The 22,563-nt window shown below is 35.6% G+C and overlaps 1 protein-coding gene across 1 annotated transcript in view; it reads left to right on the forward strand.

The window, feature by feature from the left end:
- Positions 1–22,563, forward strand: part of FBN2 (fibrillin 2) — a 247,569-nt gene that overhangs the window by 122,376 nt on the left and 102,630 nt on the right. Inside the window, exons 8-11 of the mRNA XM_032626668.1 lie at positions 5,259–5,384; positions 16,045–16,197; positions 17,684–17,917; positions 18,840–18,977. Of these exons, the coding sequence (XP_032482559.1) occupies positions 5,259–5,384; positions 16,045–16,197; positions 17,684–17,917; positions 18,840–18,977 (651 nt within the window). The remainder of the gene's footprint in view (positions 1–5,258; positions 5,385–16,044; positions 16,198–17,683; positions 17,918–18,839; positions 18,978–22,563) is intronic.

Here is a 22,563-nt window from a genome sequence, read left to right on the forward strand (position 1 = left end):
CAGCTGCTTTGGAAAACAATTTGGCAGTTCCTTAATAAGTTAAATATAGAGTTATCATATGACTCAGCCATTTTACTTCTAGTTGTGCATACCATGTGAGATGAAATCATATGTCCAGAGAAAAGTAGTACTCAAATGTTCATAGCAGCTTTATTCGTAATAGCCAAAAATTGAAAACAATTCAAATATCTATCAACTGATGAATGGATAACTAAAATGTGGTATATCCATACAATAGAATATTATTCAGCAATTAAAGGAATGAAGTTTTGACATTTGCAGCAACATGGTTGAACTTTGAAAACATCATGCTAAGTGAAAGAAGCCAGTCATGAAAGACCTTATATTTTATGGTTCCTTTATATGAAATGTCCAGAATAGGCAAATATATAGATACAGGTTAGCTGTTATAAGTCATAAATCTATTAGTTATGGATTAGCTATTGCCTAGGGCTTAGAGGGATGTAGGGAGAGTGACTGCTAATGGGGTGGAATTACTTTGGCAGGAATGAAATTGCTCTAAAATTAAATTGTAGTGACAGTTGTACAACCCTGTAAATACCAAAAATTGTTGAATTTTGTACTTTAGGTGGATGACTATATTACCGTGCAATTATTATATTTTGATAAAGCTCTTTATAAAGATACAGTGAAATTCTGAGTGCAATTGATATACATTATCCTTTCAATATCTGAAAAAGGTAAAGCAAACATTACTTTTCCATTACAACTTATTTTATCATTTTGAAAATGCCTGTTGTCCCTATAAAAGCTTGAAATAGCAACTTATTGTATTTAAAATTTAGCCATAAGTTTTCCTAGTTTCAAATAGTATATTAATAAAAATTCAGTGTACATAGAAGAGAAATAATATTTACTTTTTTTCTATACCAAAAGAAAAGTTATATGGAATATGCCAAATACATGTGGTTCCTTGGCATGGGATGGAAAGAAAATATTCTATGAGCACTTTTTTTAAACAAAATTTCTTATTTTATTTGTTCTAAGTTCTCTGTAACATAATTGTTACATGGACTGCTTTTATGTATGACATGTAAATATTGGAATTGACAGAATCTCTAGGGCAATGTTCTTAGAATTCAGTGATATCTGAGATCACACTTAGCACTACTTACCAAATTATTCATTATATTCTGCTTAGAGTAAGAGTTACAGTGAATGTTGTAAATGTTGGTTGACAAATATGAGGTTATGTGGTTTGGCAGTCAGAAATCTGTCAGATGGTTTTGCTTAGATCTACTTTCCTTTAAAAAAAAAAAACCAAAAAAACCCTGTATTCCACTTCTTCAAATTACCAAACACTTTCCAGTCCTTCTTTTTCTTTACCCTCCCATGGCACCCTTAAAGCTCCGTCTTTTTTGACAGAGTTCTTCCTTACTATCCCGTCATCATACTCTTGCTTTTACCTTCCCTGATTCTTCCTCCCAGTCTCCTGTACTGGCTTCTCTTCCTTTGACTTTCCCTTGGATAGTGGTGATTCTCAGAGTTCCCTCCTTAAATTCAATTCTTTTCATTTATGTGTCTTCTTTGGAAATCTCATTTATCGCTACAACTTCAAAAGCAATCTGCAGAGTCGATGATAAACCACAAATATACATCTTTACCCCTTACTTTTTTTTACTGAGTTTCAAATTTTTAGGTGAAGAGTTGGAATTTCTGCCTATTTCTCTTCAACATGTCTTGTTCAAAATGTCCCAAACTCAACCAAACCTCAAAATGTGTTCTTCCCTCTGTATCCCATTTCCTGTTAATAGCACTGCCATTAGCTCCCTTCTCAATCAAGCCAGAAGTCTGAGATATTTATCTAGTGGCAAAGTCCTGTTGAATTCTCCCTCTAGAATCTCTTGAATATGAGTTCTCTCCCTCATCATAAAGCTTACTTCAGGCTCTCATCATTTATCACTGGACTATTTATTGTCTATCTACATTAAACACAAGGATTATCTTTCTGAAATATTGATTTGCTTATGAAATGTTCTTGTTTAATTTAAACCTCTTCATAGACACCTTAAATCATTTCAGGAAAAAAGCCAAAGTTCTTGGGAAAGCTCTCATATGGGTTCAGGATTCAGCATATGGCTGACTAGCTAAGCTTATCTTCATCAGTTTCCCAACTGTGCTGGTACACTTTCCATTGTTCAGCTATGCTGTATTTTCAGTTGTATTCACCCATACTGTTTTTGGCTTTTATTTTTGTTTTCATTGTTTCTTATTAGTCTAAAGCTAACTGTATTCCACTTGCAGCAGTAATTAGTTCAGGACTCCAGGCCTAAGTCAATGAGCACATTTTCCTGGCTAGAGGAATCATTCAAAAGAGTTAGCATGTGACTCAGTTCAGGATATTAGGAGAAAAGGGAAGATTTGCTGGGTGCTCCTGGGAAAAAGTTCTCCTCCTCTTAGAAGAGAACCGCTGGAAGAGACACCCTCTCTTCTCCACTAGATGTCCCAGTCAAAGATCTAGCCTAGGACTGCTATAACCATTTTGCTTCCATCAGGGAAGTCAGCCTTAAGGATGACATCAAAGCACAGAGGAGAGATAGGTGAGTAGATGTCAGAGAAGCCGAGCAAGAGACATTGCCTTAAAACAACCCTAAAATCCTTGCCACTTCTGGACTGCCAGATATGCAAGCTATTAAATTTCTGGTTTATGTCAGTTTGGATCAGTTTTTCTATTGCAGACCAAAGCCTCCAAACTAATAAATAAACGTTTTTTAAAAAGTTCAAGGGGAGATGGACAGAAGCATATTAGGTATGCAGAACGTGAATGAAATGAATTCCCATTAAGACTGCCTTTTCCTGTGAATAGACTTGTCCCTATTAGGCTTACTTGTTTGTACCTACCTAGGCAATGTATGTTTTGTATTTGTGAAGATACTACTTCCAAATCTGATTGTGACGTATGGTCTTGAAAAACTATTATTACAAAAGAGCTAAATGCATGCATCCTTCTTAACATAAATGTCAATGCTAAATTTAAATTGATGAATAAATATTGGGTACATCGAAAGGCAGGGTTTTTTGATCAGTAAAAAAACAAAACACCAAATTTTTTAATTATTAAAATTTGAGGGGGAGCCTAGCCCAAAAATAAATGAAAAATATTCCTATTGTTCATATAGAATTCTTAAATACTTTACTGAGAACCTTTTACATATAATTATTTGGAAGCTAACTTTTCAAGGTTCTTACTTAATTCTAAGGAGAATTGTGAAACATGGAGTTTTTGTAAAATAAAATATTTAACACAAAACCCACAAATTTAATATCATTCCATGTGTTCTTCTATGTTCCAGGGTTATTTTTCTCCACTTAAAAAAGAAAAATGTCAAACATCTTTCAGTTTCTACTCTTTTTGTTGTCAGGAGGCTATTTGGAAGTAGAGCACAAAGAAGTTTTTTATTATGAAAGGAAATGGCTGAAAATAAGAGTAAATGCTTAAATTAAGGACTAAATGAAGATTCCTAATTTTTAAGAATTTGGATCAATCCTGGGCTCCATAAGTGCCTTGATTGTTGTCATAACTTTGGATATAAGAGGATCAGAAGGAAAGTTTTGGTCCTTCACTTTTGTAGTGCTTGCTGCTTTACTGTGTGCTATTCTCTTTTTCTTTTTGTCTTCCTTATCTAGAAGTGATTATCAGTTTATTTGGTGATTAGAGTATAGCTGTTCTAGTTTCCTTTCTCTTCTGAATCCACATTCGGTTTTATTAAGATGCCCTACACTAAGATAGCAACACAGGATGCAGCAGACCCTAATTTTGCACATATGGTTTCATTTTGTTGGATTAAATCTGATGGTAACTCTTTCACCACATTATATGTTTGCTTCTCATGTAACCAATTCATGTTAGAATTCTGAGCTCTCTAGGGGAATTGGTAGATTATGATTTGTACCACTGTGCCTTCAGTGGCTAACTGTTAAGCCTCTAATGAAGATATTATTTCAGAAAAGTCTGAATCTGGTAACTTTTTTATTAAGAACTTTCCAAGAAGACACAGGCATATAGTTATTTCATGATACAGCTTGTAGGCAAGAATGACTTGTCAGTAAACGGCGGGAAAAAAGAATGAATAGAGCAATAGAGGAATTTAAGAAAGGCATTGTCAACCATTCTTTAATTGTGGGGTTTAAAATTTATTTCCTTGTATTTACAATTAGCATATAATTTTCCTTTGCTTTTCATTGATACACTTAAACATATATGTGTGTGTGTATATATATATCCATCTAAAAAAACTAGAACAAAACTAAAAGCTCAGGTTTACTTTTCAGTAATCATCTATGCTTATGGCTTTTATAATTGTTCCCTGTATTCACTGATCTTTGCTAGCTCTGTTCCTTAAAAAGGACAGCTAACTCCGAGGCATCTGTGGCTGGATTCTCCTCACAATGGCTCATTTCCTTTTAAATGTATTAACAAGTAGCTTCCAGTGTACGTAATTGTAGCTTTGTTGACTTTCCACCTCTCTCTGCTTATTGAACTAAAAGAAAAGTACATTAAAGCTTATATAAATGGCCAGGTTTTCTGGTTTGGGGACAGTTTAAAAGAAAGCAGACCTTTCATTAATGTGAAAGGGAGTAGACTAGTCCTAACATTGAGTAAACTGAATGGATAAGTGCAGGGAGGCACAATAGGAAAACTGGACACTTCCCAAAGCCACCCAAGTTTGCCCTTTGCCATTTTACTGTATTATTTTAGGTTTGAACTTAATTTCCAGCATGTCAAATATACCGATATTCACATTTAAGTACAAAAACGTATCCTGAAGCCAAATAGAAAAAGAAAAGTGCTTGCCACCCTCCATTGGTTCAAATAATTAATGTGAAAATTAGCTATACATTTTTAAATGTAGTTATTTCATATTTTAAAATATCATCCATGCACGTGTTTTTTTTAAAGTCTCTAGTAGGATAATTCTCTAATTGATGTAGAATGGAAACTAAAACATTTACATCTTTACTTATTTCCAATTTAAATTGCATTTGGGGGAAAAAAAAGGATATAGAGTTTTGCTTTAGTTGGCCTTGTTTTACTGCCATGGGAGTTTACTTTCATCTCAGTTCCCATAGATATGTGTGAGAAATTCTTTAGGGCCTGAAACAAGAGTATCTTCAGGGTTATATGATCTGACCTAATCAACCATGAGTGCTCTCATACTCTTTTTAAAAAATCCCTTTTAAAAGCTAATTATAATGAAGGCCTTTCTCAGTCATCTTCTCCTTCTTCCCCTGATTAGACGTTGATGAGTGCAGCATCATTCCTGGGATATGTGAAACTGGCGAATGTTCCAACACCGTGGGAAGCTATTTTTGCGTTTGTCCACGTGGATATGTAACCTCAACAGATGGCTCTCGGTGCATCGGTAAGCCTTGTAGTTTTGAAGGCACAATACACTGCTTCTTTCTAATGACAGAACAGCCCAAACAGGTACGGAGATGGCAACGATTATAAAACGACTGGGAAAATGCTGGAAGAGTTGTTTAAAATAAACGGTACCACTATTGAGGGACTGATCGACCAGGTGCTCTTTGCAAAAACTTCAGTTTCAGAAGTCATCTGGGTTTGCTTTATGTTGTCAAAGCCATTTCTGAAATGAAGAAAGATTTCCTCAAGACACTGCTCTTGCCAAGTGTTACAGACACAAAGGCATGAGAAAGATTTTTTAAAGTCTACTTTGGGAGACAAAATGTAGTAATTAAGTGTTCTGTCATTGCTATGAATCATGAATGTAGTGTCTTATTTACTTAGCATGTGTTTATTCTAGTGAAAATAGTTATTACAAAAAAGAAATCGATACCTTTAATTTTGTTTTAAGCATATTTTAATTAAAGGCATATATATTTTCATGTTCTCTTTTGTTTAGAAAGATAAAACAGTCATGTGTAGGTTGTCTATTTTTGAACAAGCCTTAGACTTTAAGAGCACTAAAGATTCATACAGTACAGGAATTAGGGAAATTAAAGCAGCACCCAAAGATGGGAGTTGCTTAGTTTGCTGGAGGATGACCGTCTGGGCAATGACCGTCTCCCATCCCCACTGGGAGGGTGTGTGAGCAACTAACTTCCAGGAACATTGTAAATCCAAAGGATGTCCAAGTGAACTGGGTTGAAGAGAGGAAATAACAGAGGGTTCAGGATGTAAGCTAGAAGTCCTAGGCCACCAGTAAAAAGTCTTGAATTCACTGGATAAAATGTGTTGATATGCCAAACACTATGCTATGGCCGTGCAACAGCAAACATGAGAAATGGAGATCCTGCCTTCAGAATACTATGGTGTCATCGTAAATAGTAATAGAAAAGTAGCAGTAGCAGTCAAAGAAGCAGCTATGGTAGTGGTAGTAAAATTGACAGCTGCCATTTATGAAATACATACCACGTGTAAGGCACTGGACACCTGTATCACCTTATTATCACATAGTGGTGGGGCCTTGGGTAAGCTACTGACCTGTCTATACTTCAGTTTCTTCTAGTAAATGTTCAATAAAATATTTCTTATTACTTCTGTTATTATCATTAGGGGAAGGAGGAGGTATAGGAGAATGAAGATGTACTCCTTAAAGTAGCCCTGTGTGATAGGCATAATTATTCTGATTTATAGATGAAGGAATTGAGGTTTAGAGAGGTAAAGTGACTTACATGATGTTCCAGGGCTGCCAAATGGAGCCACGATTTGAATCCAGATCTCTCTGCACCTGTGTTACTATGGTTCTACACTGTCTCCTGGTTCTACACTGTCTCCTTATCTGCTTTAAGGTGACAGAGACCCTGTGCCTAGATATCAAGGTCTCCAGCATGAGTGGTTTCTCTACCACCACGCTGACAGTCTGCTTTGAAAAGTACAATGTCCATTTGGAGCCTCCCTTTCCCGTTGGAGTATTATGAGATTTGAATGACAATTATTTGTTCTTCACGAATGAATCCGAGTTCTATCTTACACTAGGTAAAACATTATAGAGGCGTTAAGTCTATAAAACTGAGCAAATTAACTGTTTTTAGGGTCAGTGTTACCAGTTGGCTCACTGCATAGTAAGTCTGATTCATTTAACATAGTTTAACAGAATTGAAAATTAGTAGAACTACCTATACTTGGCTTAATTTTCTTAAACTGTATAGGAAAAGAATGTGCATATACATACACATATATATGCAGTCATCAGCTTGAAATAGGCATGAACTCAACTCTGTTGGAAAAATGTCAGTTTGGGAGTCATTGTTGAACATCACTGGCTGGATGCCATAGACCTTGACTTAAGGAAACTTATATTCTAGAAATGGCTAGAAGAAATGTGGCTGGAGACATAAGTGAGGTTATCACCATGAAGTTCTGAAAACGCCAAATAAGATGTATGTATTTTATTTGGTAGACAATGTGGAGTAATTGAAGGCCTTTGGGAATGAATTGTACAACTAGACCAACTAGTAAGAAGAAAGAATTTGCCATAACAAATGTTAGTGTTTTATATCAGATTTCTAAGTTGTTTCTTTCTCCCTCATTTCTTAAGTTTCTAAGTCTTTCTTTAGTCAACACATGCTCATTTTTTTGCATTGAAAAGGAAGCATATTTTTCATCATATTCAGATGATCAAGATGCCCAGTGATTTTCTGAGGTTGTTTTCTTCAATGTCAGATATTTGGTTTACCATTAAATCATGGTAAACTCTATCTCTTGCTTCTTTATATAAAGTTCTCAGCCTTTACTGGACTTTCAAAGCCCTTTAGAGCCTGACCCAGCCTGTATTCAGGACTCGTCTCTAACCACTTATACTTCACACTCACGTTTCTCTTATTGCAGTACATGAGCACACTGCCCACAGTACTTCCTCTGCCTGAAGCATCTTGATTTCCCCCTTCTATGCTTGTTAAAACCCACCTCATCCTTTAAGTACCCACTTAGATATCACATTTCTTTATAGCCATCCCTGCTTAACCCACATTTTCTTGTCAGGCAAAATCAATCCGCCCTTCCTATAATATTTTTTATTTCCTTCATTTCTGGGTTTATCACAGTGTCACAGGTATTTGTGCTTTACTCATTGGCCAGACTCTGAGCTCCGTTAGGTCCTGCCTTATGCAGCTTTCTGTCCCCTGTGCCTTATGTAGTCCCTTCCTTAGAAGTTTGGGCTCAGTAAATCTTTTCTGAATGAATAGGCAAACCAGCAAATGAATGAATGAGATGACATTGAATGTAAGAATTTAATGTTGGTTAATAACTGCTTTGCATCATTTGGCATCCTGCTGGACATGATATGACGGCACTGAGTTACAGTCCCCAATGCTCAGAAGGTGAGAAAGCCTGCTTGAGCTCCAGAGACCTGAGGCACAGTGAGTTCTTTGCTAACCATGAGTTCCCATTCATTTCAGTATCAATATCCTGACCCAGGAATAGAGGAAAGCCCCTAAGGAGGGGAGAATGACGTTCCAAAATTGCAAAACCAATGTTAAAATTAAGTAATAAGCAGCTTAAAATTTTTTTGAATAACTATGTTTCATTTGGAATAAGTATGTGTTTTCCACATATGAAAAAAATAAATCTAGCATTTTAATATATAAGAGATCTTTGGTTTTGATTTTTAAAAATTTGAGTCTGTATTTTCTTAGATGGAATTTATTTATGATTGAATTATATATGTCATAAATATTTCCATGCTGTTTATTTTGTAACCACATGTATGCTAACAATAATGAGTTGGATGAACTCAAAGCTTTTTCTTAAGTAAGAAACTGCATGTTATCTGCACCTTTATTTTAAGAGTGGCACATGCTGAATGCTGCCCTAATCCCTTATTCTAGTTAATCAAAACATCTTGAATCTATACAACATTATAAAGCATCAATAAACTGCCTTTTTCTTTTATGTGTAGGAAATAGCTTTATATGGCAGGAGAGTTTAGCGGGGCATTTTAATTATAAATGAGGATAGTTTTCCCATTTCATTTTATGCTAAATATAAAAATCAAATCTTAATTTGATTTTATCTCCTGTTTTCCATCAAGTTTTAAAAAATATACTGGAAACAGCTCTCCTTTTTAACAAAGAGTACTAACATATGTCATTTCGAAAAAGAGTCCACCCATACCTAATATTTTTTTTCTTAGAAGCATTCTTAATAGCACAACTTAATGACCCTTATATCATTTAGTAATTCAATGTCATTATAATATTCATGGCATTATTAATACCTAATTTCCACGTTGCAGTAGAGGCAAGAAGAGTGACTGGCAGTCAGCGAGTCAGTAATGATTGACAAGCAGCCGTGAGCAAATTCTGTATGCAGGTTAATGTGCCAGCTACTGTCGTGCACACAGAACTAGCAGGGACCCTATTTGGGGGACTGGAAAGTGATAGTCAGCAGCAAGTGAAGTTCAGAAAATGAAAGTAAGCATTTAGAAGTCCTTAAGGTAATATGATGTTGCCACAATATCCTTGTGCATTTCCTTGAGCTTTACAAAAGTTTCAGTGCACAGTATTGCCATGGAGTATTCTTGAGAAAACAAAACCTGAAAACATAATGTGAAAAGTAGTAACGTAAGAGAAAGTTTGAGGCAGTGGGTCGTTAATTGCTAAATAATTTCTTAGCCAATAAGTGCTGTAAGTCCAAAAGAAAGTCCTGATTATTACAGTTAAAATTCTCAAGGAAGTGAGCACTGATAGAGACTTTGAAAGATGGATGACAGCTAAACAAAGGAATAAGACTGCACTGAGCGAAGAGAAAGGTGTCAGCAGCCGTACAGATGCTGAAAGTGAGGGGGCTTGGAGACAGTGAGGAGAGCTTGTCTGGGAAAGAGAGCTGAGTGAGAAAGTAGTTGGAGACAAAACAGGAAAGATGGGTTAAGATGAAGACTCTTGTTGAGGCTCGTTAACTGCCATGCTAAGAAGTTGCAGGTTGATCCTGAGGATGCTGGAGCCCATCAAGAATTTTGAGCAGCACAGAGACAAAAGACAATGAGGGAAGACTGTTTAAGCGAAATGAGGAAGATCTTCTGACAGTGATGGTCAGGATATGCTGTCCTTGTGCAGCACTCTGTGTGATGATGGGTGTTGATTACATGTGTGTGCGTGCGTTTGCAACAAATGCTTGAAGGATAAACCAAAACTCCTAAAAATGTTTAACTAATGGAGGAAGGGAGACAGGGATGAAACAGTATACTGTATAGTGTTCGAGTTTTAACCCCAAAATCATATAAAAGGCGACTGGTGGAACAGGGGTAGTAATTTTAACTAGAAAGAATGTCCTAGAAAGAGAAGGTTAGACAATGAGGAAGACAAACTTCACTATTTTAAAGGAAGAAGTAAACCTAGGAGCCACAGTCGTTCTCTTTCTTTCATTGTTCCTAGTTCTAGTTGGTCTTGTATGATAGAAACACAAAAGCAACATGAAAGTGTTTTAGGAATAGCAAGACTCGGCAGAATTAATCAAGTGGAACTCAGGTTGGCGCCAGACTCTCAGCGAGACAAGTGCTGGTCTCCAGTATGAGGGGCTGATGTCTGAGACAATGGTTTCTATGTACTGAACACCTACTATCGCTAGTCTTCTGACCTGAGCTAACCTCATCAGGGTTTTCTGGCTGACCCCTTCATTTTTAATAAGCAAAGCTCATTCAACAGGAGACGTATTTTTTTCAAGGTAAGCCCCACCTCCATCTTTTACCAAGTTTTCATCAGATTGTATAATTAACTGTTAGTTCACGTAAATCAGGTTTAGACTAAATGTCAAGCCATGAAACAAACTCTGATAAGAGTACCATTATTTCGTTTCAAGATAGGTTTATATTTTAATCAGAGGAGACGGATTGCTTCCTCTTCCTCAGTGTGGGTTTAAATAAGACTTGATGTAAATCTTCTGGGAGTGTAGCGAGGGTGATAGGAGATTATTAGAGGACTAGACATGTTTTGTTACTTATGACATATCAATTCTACAGTTAAGTATATACCAGGTATTAGAAGGATTTGTCCTAATGCTGTAATAAATATGCTTCTTCTGCCTTTTTCCCTAATAATTCCCTATTTCAAGGGATGATGTGCCTAGACAACTCTTAGTTAGTTCTATAGGGTGCCCCTTTTAATTCTTCCATATGGCACACTTCCAACACAGTACTTTCTAAGCACCATGCAATTCAGATATGCAAAGGAAAGGACCTAACTTTCAGCCACTGTCTTCCTTTTGAAATGTATTTTTGGAGAGACCTTAATTGTGAGACATCACACTACATGTGTCTGTATCTCATCCTGATCTGTTTTTGATGCAAAGGATTGGAAGTAGATTGTGTACCTCCTTGATGTTATTAGAAGAGACTAATTATAGAATTTATGGAAAAAAGTTATGATTTACTTTCGAATCTTCTCTTTCTGCCCCTCCACCTTCTCAACAATGCCATGGTTTCCTCCAACATATCTTATAAGACTGAGTAGAGGTTTCCAAACTGTGTAGGACAGAAGTTAATTATGTTTATTGAATTTGAAGACCCCCTCTTTAATATCAAAAATGTTTTCAGATCCACACATGACGATAACCCAATACCTTTGAGAAAATACATAATGAAAAAAACTACTGGATGTTCAGTAATAATTTTAAATGAATTTGTATTTTATTAGTCACAATGGAATCTCCATCAGTAGGAACCATAGTAGTGCCTGTATATTATGAGGCATTTTCATTTGCATTGCAGTGTCCAGTGTAAGTATAAATTTGTGGAGCCCTCACAATAACATTGCAGACTCCCAAAATCTGAGACTGGTACAGATTCCTGATGAGCCCCTACTCATTTTTTTTACATATCACCTTATTTTCAGTATGGTATTGTATTTGACACATGAGTTGTTTAGAAGTGTAAGGAGTTTACCTGGTTTGCAAATCTTCCATGTTGGCTTGAAAAAGTTTTGTGTTTTCTCCAGTTGTTGGATAGATATGAGATCAAACTTGTTAACTGTACTGTTCAAATTTTCTCTTGAGCTGCTAGATTTTATCTACTGTGTCTATCAGTTACTGAAAGAGTTGTATAAATGTTCCACCTTGGTAGTAGATTTCTCAGTTTCTCCATGTGGCCCTTTAAGCTTTTGTTTTATGTATTTTGATGCTATGTTATAAGGTGATGAATGTTTAAAAGTATTATATTTTCCTGGTGAATTGAACCATTTTTTGATGTATATTGATTCTCTAAAGTTTTTTTTCTTTTCTTCTTGGTCTGTTTCTAAATATTTTCCCTTGGTTCATTTTATTTCATATTATTTGGCGTCACATTTTGTGAGTTGGAGAGGAAGGTTTAAATATATGCCATTTGGATATGTTTCCTGTCAATCTTTTGTTTCCTTTTGTCTTAAATGTGCTTCTTTAAACAGCCTAAATCTAAATTTTGGGGGGCATAGTCTTAAAATCTTTGTCTTTTAAATTGAGATTTAAATTTATTTGTGTTTATTACAGTAACTGATATATTTGTTTTTATTTCTATTATCTTCTTTTTTGCTTCCCATTTATCTTGCTTTTTTGTTACTTTCTCTTTCTTGCTTTCTTTTGGATTTATTCAGGCTTCCTGCCCTCCATTCTTCCACACCCCATTCTTTTTCCTCTATTGTTTAGAAATACGTAGTTTATTTCTTTGGTTTTAGTGGTTATCCTAGCTGTTTGAAGATGCATATGTAACTTAAAGCCTAGAATTAATCTGTATTTTTACCCACATCTAAATAATAAAAGAATATTAGAATGGTTAGACTTTGATCTCCCCCTTCCAATTTAAAAAATTCTTGTCAATTGTCACTCCCTTGTTTGCAACAAATTAATCATTATTATTATTGTTTGATATTTTAGTACTTGTCCATGTATCTAAAAATATTTTCCCTGTTTATTCCTTCATACATTTCAAACCTTCCATTGGAATTATTTTCCTTTTTACCTAAAACACCTATCTAAAATTTCCTTTAGCAAGAAACTTTTGGTAGAAAATTGTCTCTGTTTGTTTTTTCCTGAAAATGAACTTAATTTCCCTTTGGTTTCTTGGGGTACAGAATTTTAGGTTGACAGTTATCACAGCAGACAGAAGATACTATTCCATTGTGTTCTAGCATCCACTGGTGCTATTAAGAAGTCAGTGATTGACTTAAATATCATTCCTTAGCCGATAATCTGTCTTTTCTTCCTAGCTGTTTTTAAGATCCTCACCTTTTCTTGGTTGTTCTTCAGTTTCACAGTGATATGGATAGCTGTGGATTTCTTTTTATTTTTCCTGCTTTGGATTTATTGGACTTCCTAGATCTGAGGTTGTCTTGCAACATCATTAGCAAGTTGTAAACTAGTATTTGTTGACTATTGCCTTCCCACAACTGTCTGCGTATGACACTTTCTAGTACTCTTATTAGATGCAAATTACCTTTTCACCCTCACCTGCATACTTCTTAACTTCTTCTCAACATTTTCCATCTCTGACTCTCTGAACAACACTGAAATAATATATTCAGCTATATCTTCCTGCTCAGTAATTCTCTTTTCATCTATGTGCAATACACTGCTTAATATAGTCACTAAGCATTTTATTTCAGTTATGATCATTTCATTTATAGAAGTTTCATTGAAGTCTTTTACGTCTTTTCTTTCATTGTTTATGGGCTTGTTTTTACTGTTCCCATTTTTAGATTTTTAATTGCCTTAAACAGATTAAAGATTATTTCATTATTAATTAATATTTAATGAATCATCAATTAAAATCAATGATTTTCAGAATTGGTTTGACCATTCCAGTATCTGAAACCTGCTGTTTATTCAGCTAGTTTTTGTTCATTGAGCCTTGTCTCTCTGTGCGTTATTTACTTACTTATTTAGTTACTTTGCTGTTAGCTACTCCTTTTTTCCTAGAACTTTATCTATGGGAATTCTTTGAGACCTATGTCAGTATTAAGTCCTCAATTGTACTGATTTTTGCGAGTTACTTGGAATATCCCTACCTGGAGACCTCTTTATGTTATATTCTTCCTTTGAAGTTTTTCAGGACACAAACTTAATGTTTTGACATCAGAGCTGTCTGTGTGAGAAAGAGCTTTTGGTTTCAGATTTTTAGGAAGAATCTTTTTTTCCCTCCACCCAGCACTGAGGTATAAACAGGCAAGTCTCTTAGCTGCCTTCCTCTACATTAGCCACATAACAAGGATATAGCTGTTTGGGACTCCTACTTTATGAGGGAGTTTCCTATTACATTTTGCATTAACGAGGTGAATCTGGGCTTTTATATCTTAGGCTCTAACCCCTTGTGAAATTATCAGAGTTGAAAATCAAAATCTCCAGAGTTTTGCAGAAACCCTAAAGCGAAAGCTAGGTGTGATCTTACCTTCTAAGATTCCTGTCTTCACTTCATTTTGAGACTCTGTTTTTTTCCTTCTTTGATGTCAGCAAGATGATATATATTTTAAAATAATTTCTCATATTTTATCCAGGGTGTTTCAATTGGGAGAGACACTCAGGGTAGCTAATACACCATTCTCCTGGAAACAGAACATATATTGTTTTATTTAATTCTCCCATCAGCCCTGTTCCATAAAGAAGAAAAGATATGTAACAGAGTCAACAGTAATAATATTTTGATGTAAACCTAGGTATCCTGACTCAAAGCCATGACTCTTCTTTTTTTTTTTTTCCCAAGTCTTATGGTACAGCCTCCTCCTTACAGAGCCTTGAAGAGATCAATACAGTCAATCTACCATGTAGCCCTGAATGTGTTTTGTAACAGTGATTACTGTAAAGAGCTTAGGACTTTCTTATCTTAATTTACATCCTATTCTTGAGGAGTGTAGCAATCAAGTAAATCTAGGAATATGATACTGTGGGTTCCTGGAATGAATATCCTAAAAACTATTTTCCTGGATCATTCTTGGGAGTAGAAACCTCTCTGTGAAATTATTCCCAGTGACAGCCTATCCAAGCCCAGCTTGTAACGTTTATGAAATATCTGCAGTGCCTTTAAGTATGCACGCATACATCACATTTAGTACTTTGCTCTTGGGCATACTGGGTTTCTTTTGGGAAATGGAAGGCATTCTGATTCTTACATGGAGTACCTTCAAACCAATTCTTTAACAATAGCGTAGAAGCAACCTGAGGTATACTTTGGACCATTCAAGGAAATAATATATTTATTTTAAACTCAATATCTAGTGTAAAAAATTTAGGCCTTCCCTATTAATAGCATTATTTGTAATTAATGGTTTCATCTTCATCAGTGACATGCAGCTCCTGTTTGTTGTGGTACATCTTTCTTCTTGTCACAGACAAAACTTCTTGGAAGCATCTGGATAAAAGTTAAACAATATATAGTGAAACTAGACTTACATTTTTTTGACTCTCTGAATAAAATCTGAAAGTCCTTCCCTCATGGTCTGTAGGGCTGTGCATGCTCTTGCCTTCTGTATGCCTCTGAGCTCAGGGTCTTCCACCCCCATTATGCCTGCTCTTCTCCAGTCACATGGGTTCCTCATTTTTCACATATGTCAAGCACATCTCCTTCTTTCTCTTTGAACTGCCCTTCTTTCAGGTACCTGTGTGGCTCATGCTCTCATCTTATTAAAGTCTCTTCTCAGATGTCTCAAAGGAGCTGTTCTGCTCAACCTTTCTAAAATAGCACCTGCGTCAGGTGCTATTACTGGGTAACAAATAACCACAAAACTCTCAGTAGCGAACAGCAGTACATGTCTGCAGGTTGGCTGGGTGACTAATTGACCAGTCTAGGCTGAGACTGGGTTGTCGCTTTCCTTCAAGCTCTGGGTCTGTCTGGGTGTGGCTTCTCACTGCAGTGTTGGCTCATATCTGCTTCACGTCTTTCATTTTTGTATGCCTGGGATATGGCATGGCATAGGTGCTCAGTGAATATTTGCTTGGTAAATAAGTAAAGGAATGAATAAATGTGATAGAAATTAAACGAATGAGTAGATATAATAGAAATTAAGTAAAATAATTCCCTTCGCTTAGCATCTCCTAACATGAAATAATTGATGTGAACTCCAGGTAATTCTGTCATGTCTTCTATTTAATTTTCATATGTTCAGATCAGAGAACAGGCACATGTTTCTCCGGCCTGGTGAATGGTCGCTGTGCACAAGAGCTTCCGGGCAGAATGACAAAAATGCAATGCTGCTGTGAGCCCGGCCGCTGCTGGGGTGTTGGAACCATTCCTGAAGCCTGTCCCATCAGAGGCTCTGGTGAGCTGCTGGCTGCTAGTTCCTCAGGACAGACAGTGTTAGGAAAATTAGTAACAATAATGTACTTTAGTGTTTCCCTTAAAGACAAGTCATGTTTGCATTCCTATTAGTGTCTTCAATATGACTTGGGTGTTTTTTGTGAGGGTTAGGGTGGCATTGGTTATTGGGATCAGTTTTTATTATATCCATTTTGTTAATATTAGAAAAACTCCTAAAAACTGATCATTACTTGACTTTAAGCAAGAATTTTTAATAATTATCTGGAATGTCAGTATTTCAGTTCAGTTTTAAAACCTCCTAATCTTCTATTTGAAGCTTGAATAACAAATTTTGGCCTTCACTTATACTTTATTTCAGGAATGCCCTTAGCTTATAGTGTCCCATTCCTTAAAGATATGTCCTCTCTTTTCTAATGACCTTAAAAATTAAGAATACAAGGGTAGGAGGATACCTCTCATTCACTTTGCTATATTAACTGCTGTATACCTGAAGCTATACTGGGAAATTAAGATGAATGAGAAGTAGTTCCTCTTGTTAATATAATATGCATAGTACAGTACAATTAGTGTTTATCACATAAAGGTATGTTGATAATATGTTGTTATCTTCATGTTATATTATAAATACTATGAAAAATAATAACACTTTTTGAAATATGCTTATAAAGATATGTATGTCTGTGTACTATTATGGAGAAAAAAATTAAGGCACATTCTTCCTAAATCTCTAAGCCATGAAATTCCAAAATTGAATAGTAAAAATTTTTAAAAAGCAGAGTTAATGCATAGTATATAATTTTGGAAACTCATCGTTCCACTAGTAGTATATGATAGTAATGTCAATACTCAAACAATTGCTTGAGCTAAATAGTTTTCACTTCTTCTTATATAGTGCCCTAATTCTGAGAACAGTTAAGGAAATAAGGCAATCACTATATTCTTGCTTCTTTTCCCTCAGCTTTGATACTTGGACAGATAATGAGCAGATTTAAAAGTTTACTAAATACTGTCTTCTGTTAAAAATCCACATTAGAAAAAAATTATTCTGAAGCCATATTAATCCCTTAAAGAGAAGAGAAGAGGTAGGAAAAATGTGTAGGTACAATACTGATGGAGATTTAAGTAAAACCAAACATACAGAATGAATTACTTAAAGGTTTAATTTTCATCCATTCAAGTAAATTTCTTGCATTTACAGTTATATCTGGAATTTTATGAGTTGCACTTAGGGACATAAAATCAAAATGTGTAGATAATTGTTTGGTTATGCAGCTCAGTTAAAATATGGTATACATATTTTAATTTTTTCTGAAACATCTGTATCTTTTTCTGCCACTGCTAGCATTGAAAATGTTTATTAAGATAATAACTTACTTATTCATATCATCAGGTGAGGATAACCTAAAATGATTATTACAGTACACAAATTGCCTTTATTATGCAGAAATCCATTCAGTTGTGGTTAACTGAACTTTCTTCTCTTTTAGAGGAATATCGCAGACTTTGCATGGATGGACTTCCAATAGGAGGGATTCCAGGGAGTGCTGGTTCCAGACCTGGAGGCACTGGGGGGAGTGGCTTTGCTCCAAGTGGCAATGGCAATGGCTATGGCCCAGGAGGGACAGGCTTCATTCCCATTCCTGGAGGCAATGGCTTTTCTCCTGGCGTTGGGGGAGCCGGTGTAGGGGCTGGGGGACAGGGGCCCATCATCACTGGACTAAGTGAGTGTTCACTTTGTGCATAGACTCTTTGGTTTTCCACCTTAAATAATTTTATAATATCTAACTTTTTTTCCAAAGTATGTTTGTGTCTGTGTGTGTGTGCAGAAACTTATTTCAAGGTCTAAAACATAATATAGTAAAACAGAATCTTAGGAAAGTATTATTTTTATGCTCCATAAACTTTCTAAATTGGAGAAAAGAATGAGTGACCCAGGTTCTCTTTGAAAATAGAGATGAGAGCGTGATAATATTCCAAGTCCAGATGACACCATTAAAGATCACGTGTTTTGGTTCCAGTGTATTTCATTTGGCTGCTTGCAGCTGCCCTGATCATACAACCTTTGAATTGTTTTCCAGAACCATTTCTCAACTGAGATAAACTGAATAAATCTTGCTCTGTGCCTATACAAATATTATAATGAAATATCTTTCTTTTCTTCGCCCTTTTTTGTTGAATAACTTAAGAAATTGAGAACTGCCAGAATTGGCATTGGTGTGCTTGACATTTCAGTTCATTCTTTTTAAAATAACTGCTCTTGCTAATAATATTTAATGATGTCCTACAGTGTTATGTTTATTCTTTTTGGCATATTGCCTATTTACTATATCTGAATATTCAACTACAAAAAAAAAGAAATGGAAAGTATTCAAATGTACAGTAGAACATTCCTGAAATTTTAAAAAGACACCATTATGGGCAAAGTTTCCAGATGTATATTAACAAGTGCAAGTTACAGCCATGTGTCTCAAGAATAGTTTTTAGATTCTCAACGTTAAAGTTTTAATAAAATATAGAATAATTTGGGCTTTTGATATGTACACCTAAATAATATACTATTATATATCCTCTTAAAAATCGACTTTAAGAAAAGCAATCCATGTTGGAATGATGAAATATCATTTGTGTTCTAATTTTCCTTAGCTATTCTGAACCAGACAATAGATATATGTAAGCACCATGCTAATCTCTGTTTAAACGGACGCTGCATACCTACTGTTTCTAGCTACCGATGTGAATGCAACATGGGTTACAAGCAGGATGCAAATGGGGATTGCATAGGTAAGCTCATGCTTCTTTAATTCTTAGTTTTCTAATAGCTTTTAGACTACAGGAACAAGTTGGGCTGAATATGATTTTTAAAAAGTCTTTTGAAGTAAAGCTAATTTCCAAACGGGCTCTCCTGTGTGCATGCTCTTCCATGTGCTCCCTTAACCTACTGCTGAGCTGGACCACTTCAAGACTCCCCTTCCCTTTCTGGTCCTAAATGTTGTGATTTCTGTCTCTGCTTCCCCCTTTCCTTCCTTCTTAGCCGAACAACACTGGATATACGGTGGCATCATTAACATGCAAGAGAAGGTGGAGATTGGGAGGAAGCGGTTGATGAGTCTCTTTTTGAGCATGTTGAGTTTTAGGTGTCTCTGGTACTTAATTATAGAGGTCTCAAGCTAAGAGGAGTGTTCAGGACTAGAGTTAGAGATTTAGTAGTCAGTAACATAGAGGTGTTTATTAGAACCATGAGGGTGAATATTGTCAGCCGGGCTGAACAACAGGAAGAGTAAAAAGATAACAGGAGTAGTGCAGCTGGAACCCTGTGTACCAGCAACATTAGTAATGTTGGAGAGCTGGCAAAATAATCTGAAAATACATGTCACTGAAGCCTTGAAACGGTATGCTTTCAAGAGAAAAGGAGTGTCAAGTGTTAAGTGCAGCAAAAAAATCAAATACAGTGAGGACAAAACCACTATTGTATTTGGCAATGAAGAGAGTTTTGATGATCTTTTAAGGGTAGTTTTAGGACCATGGGGATTGAACCATTTTGAGGTTATTCTTTTATTTATTCCTCTTATTAGCAAATAATCATGTATGTGTTTTGTAATTAGCATAACCCTAAATACCAGATTTGGGTTCAGGTCTTCTGTTATAAAATATAGATGAGAGGCCAGGAACAGAGACAGGTAGTATCACAATTTTCCCAAGTAAAATTGAAAACATCTAAGTGCACTATGACTATGAAAAAAATGTAAGCCAAATATGGTGCTTTGGAAAAATCAGTCATTCTAAACTGTGTACAGAGACACAAGATCAGAATGATTAAATAAAGCTTAGCCCAGGGTCCCTATATACAGGTGCACAGGTTTTGCACCGCCCAACTGTAGAGGGTACCATTCACATAATCTAAATAAATAGCACACCCCAGGGTTGTGCAGGGTATAACCATATACATCCGTCCTGCCTTAGCACATACTACTTGGTGCTTGTTTAAGTGATAGACCACGTGGTTATTTTTGGAACACCAGGACATACTGATATATTTATTCTACTTATATGACTTAAGAATGATTTTACTGCCAGAAAATATGATTATAAGTATACAACATACAAAACATCCCCTCTTTCACATACATAAGCAGTTACAATCTATCAAACTGAAATTTGATTGACTATTTTTGTTTTGCTATTAATATTTGCTCTTCATGTATCACTGCATGATTCATCAACCAACAAATAAAAATAGGCCATAAGCTTAATATTTTCTGTAAAAATTATCCAAAGACCTCCATTTAGTTCATGTTAGCACCCAGGTGAGTTTTTAACTCAAATCATTCTATTTTGGAATAGTAAGAAATAATTTGTTTCTGTTGAGCAAAGGTAATCTTACAGCCCTTGAAAATTAAAAGTGTTTTCTAAGTTGGAATATAAAGTACTTTTCAAGGGTAGACATTTCTTACCACAGTAGTATCTGAGAATTTAACCATTTTGATAATCAGTGTTTCTCAATTACTTCATTTATTTTAGGAGTTTAAAATCCTTATGAATTTTGCTTAAAAATATTCAGTCCTCAGTGAAAACAGAGGAAGGAATCAAAGTGTACAGACTGTAATATTTAAATTCTGTTCCTCTATACAAGGCAAAACAAAGGTGATCATTTGGAGGTAATAGGCATTGAGACTCAGAGTAAAGGAAAAGCATGAAATATACATTTCAGAATGTGGCAGTGGTCTTTTGTGATTAGCCTAAAACTTAAAATCTTAAAATAATCCTGGGAAACAAAACAAACAAAAAAACAAATGGGATTTTAAAATCACATGGAATTGTGAAGTCACTAATAGTTTTTGGTGACTGTTTGCACTTCCGAAGAAGAAATAAATAAGTGAACTACTATATCTTCTCCGTGTGCTGTAACCTTGGTGAGGTCCCTAAGGGGCTAAGGAAACAGAAATGAATCAGGGCTGTAAATGGCAAAATAACTGGCAGAACTGTCATAGCAATGAGGGACCTTGGGAACAGGTTCTCAAGGGGAGGAAAAGGTCCTGAAAAGTGACCCTGCTTCCCAGAAGGTTTACCTAAAAAGAGGGGGTTGGGTGCATGGTCTCTCATGTTCTTCACTAGAACAGAGCTTTACAATGATGCTTCTAGAATGGTACATCTATGACACCTTTCTAATCGTTGCATTTCGATGTTGGGTACACAGAGAATTTAAGGGATCTTCAGCATTGCCTAGTGAAGGTAATGTTGCCAGTTGGACAGACCATTAGTTATGCTTGATATGCTTGTTAATGCTCTAAGCTCTGTCTTTTCTCATATTGCTTCATTCCTTTGGCTCAGTGAATTGATTTTATCAACCAAAAGCGCAAATGTGAGTCTTAATGAGCTGAAGGCATCTTTGGATGAATTGAAAAAGTATTTAATCCTGTTTTCCTTTGTCGTTTTTATTTGCTATGAGATTCTTTTTTTCCTCCTTTACCAGAGAGGGTTTAATTGCATTCAGCCTGAGTGTATATATCAGTGAAGCTGGTGAGTTTGGTAGAGTACAGTTCCTCTTTTGAGAACATCTGTGAAAGGAGTAATCTGTCTATTAAAATGGTAAACCTGTGAATTGACTTTATTGTTGTATTCTCCAATTTAGCTGAAATTGTATATGTTAATGGCTTCTCATGTATATGAAATGGCAAGTCACTATGCGTGACTAAAAACCAGTCAGCCAGGTTTTTAATTCTCCAGCATTCAAAATAATAATTAGTGGGCATTGCTGAAAGAAGATGAATTAAACTTTTTCTAACACTGGCAAACTTGATTTCTCTGGGATTTGACTAATCTTCACTGTCTAGTCAGTTGTTTGGTTGTGCAGTCCTTGAATTCTGTGATGGGTTTGCATTTAATCAAGGCTTAGAGAACCTGAAGGAAAGCAGTGATGTTTCTCACACTTGGGACCAGAACTAGTATTTGCATAAAACTCGGTTTCATACAAAAAAAATGCCTGTGCCAATTTTAAGATCCTAAAGAAACCAGAAGCTACTGAATGTAATAGACTTTGTTTTACTTAATTTCCATTTTTTTACCCCATCCTTTGTTTTTTACTTCAAAATATTATCCAAGCCTTGATGCATAGTTACATATATATAGTTGAGTTCACAAAAAAGTTAACAAAAAATTCCATAATTTGTCTCTTTTTTAAAACTAGTAGAAGTGTCAACACGTAATATAAATGTATATCTTTAAAAATCTTTAATTATCTTCTAACTCTGTACTAAGCTTTAAAGAGGCTATTAACTTGCCCAGATTACTTAGATAATGAGCATTTTCTAGCGTATTGGAACTCGTGGCTGTGTCTTTCCCAAGTCCATGGTTTTAATCATTGTGCATT

Source organism: Phocoena sinus, chromosome 3 (genome assembly GCF_008692025.1).
Source record: "Phocoena sinus isolate mPhoSin1 chromosome 3, mPhoSin1.pri, whole genome shotgun sequence".
Taxonomy (NCBI): domain Eukaryota; kingdom Metazoa; phylum Chordata; class Mammalia; order Artiodactyla; family Phocoenidae; genus Phocoena; species Phocoena sinus.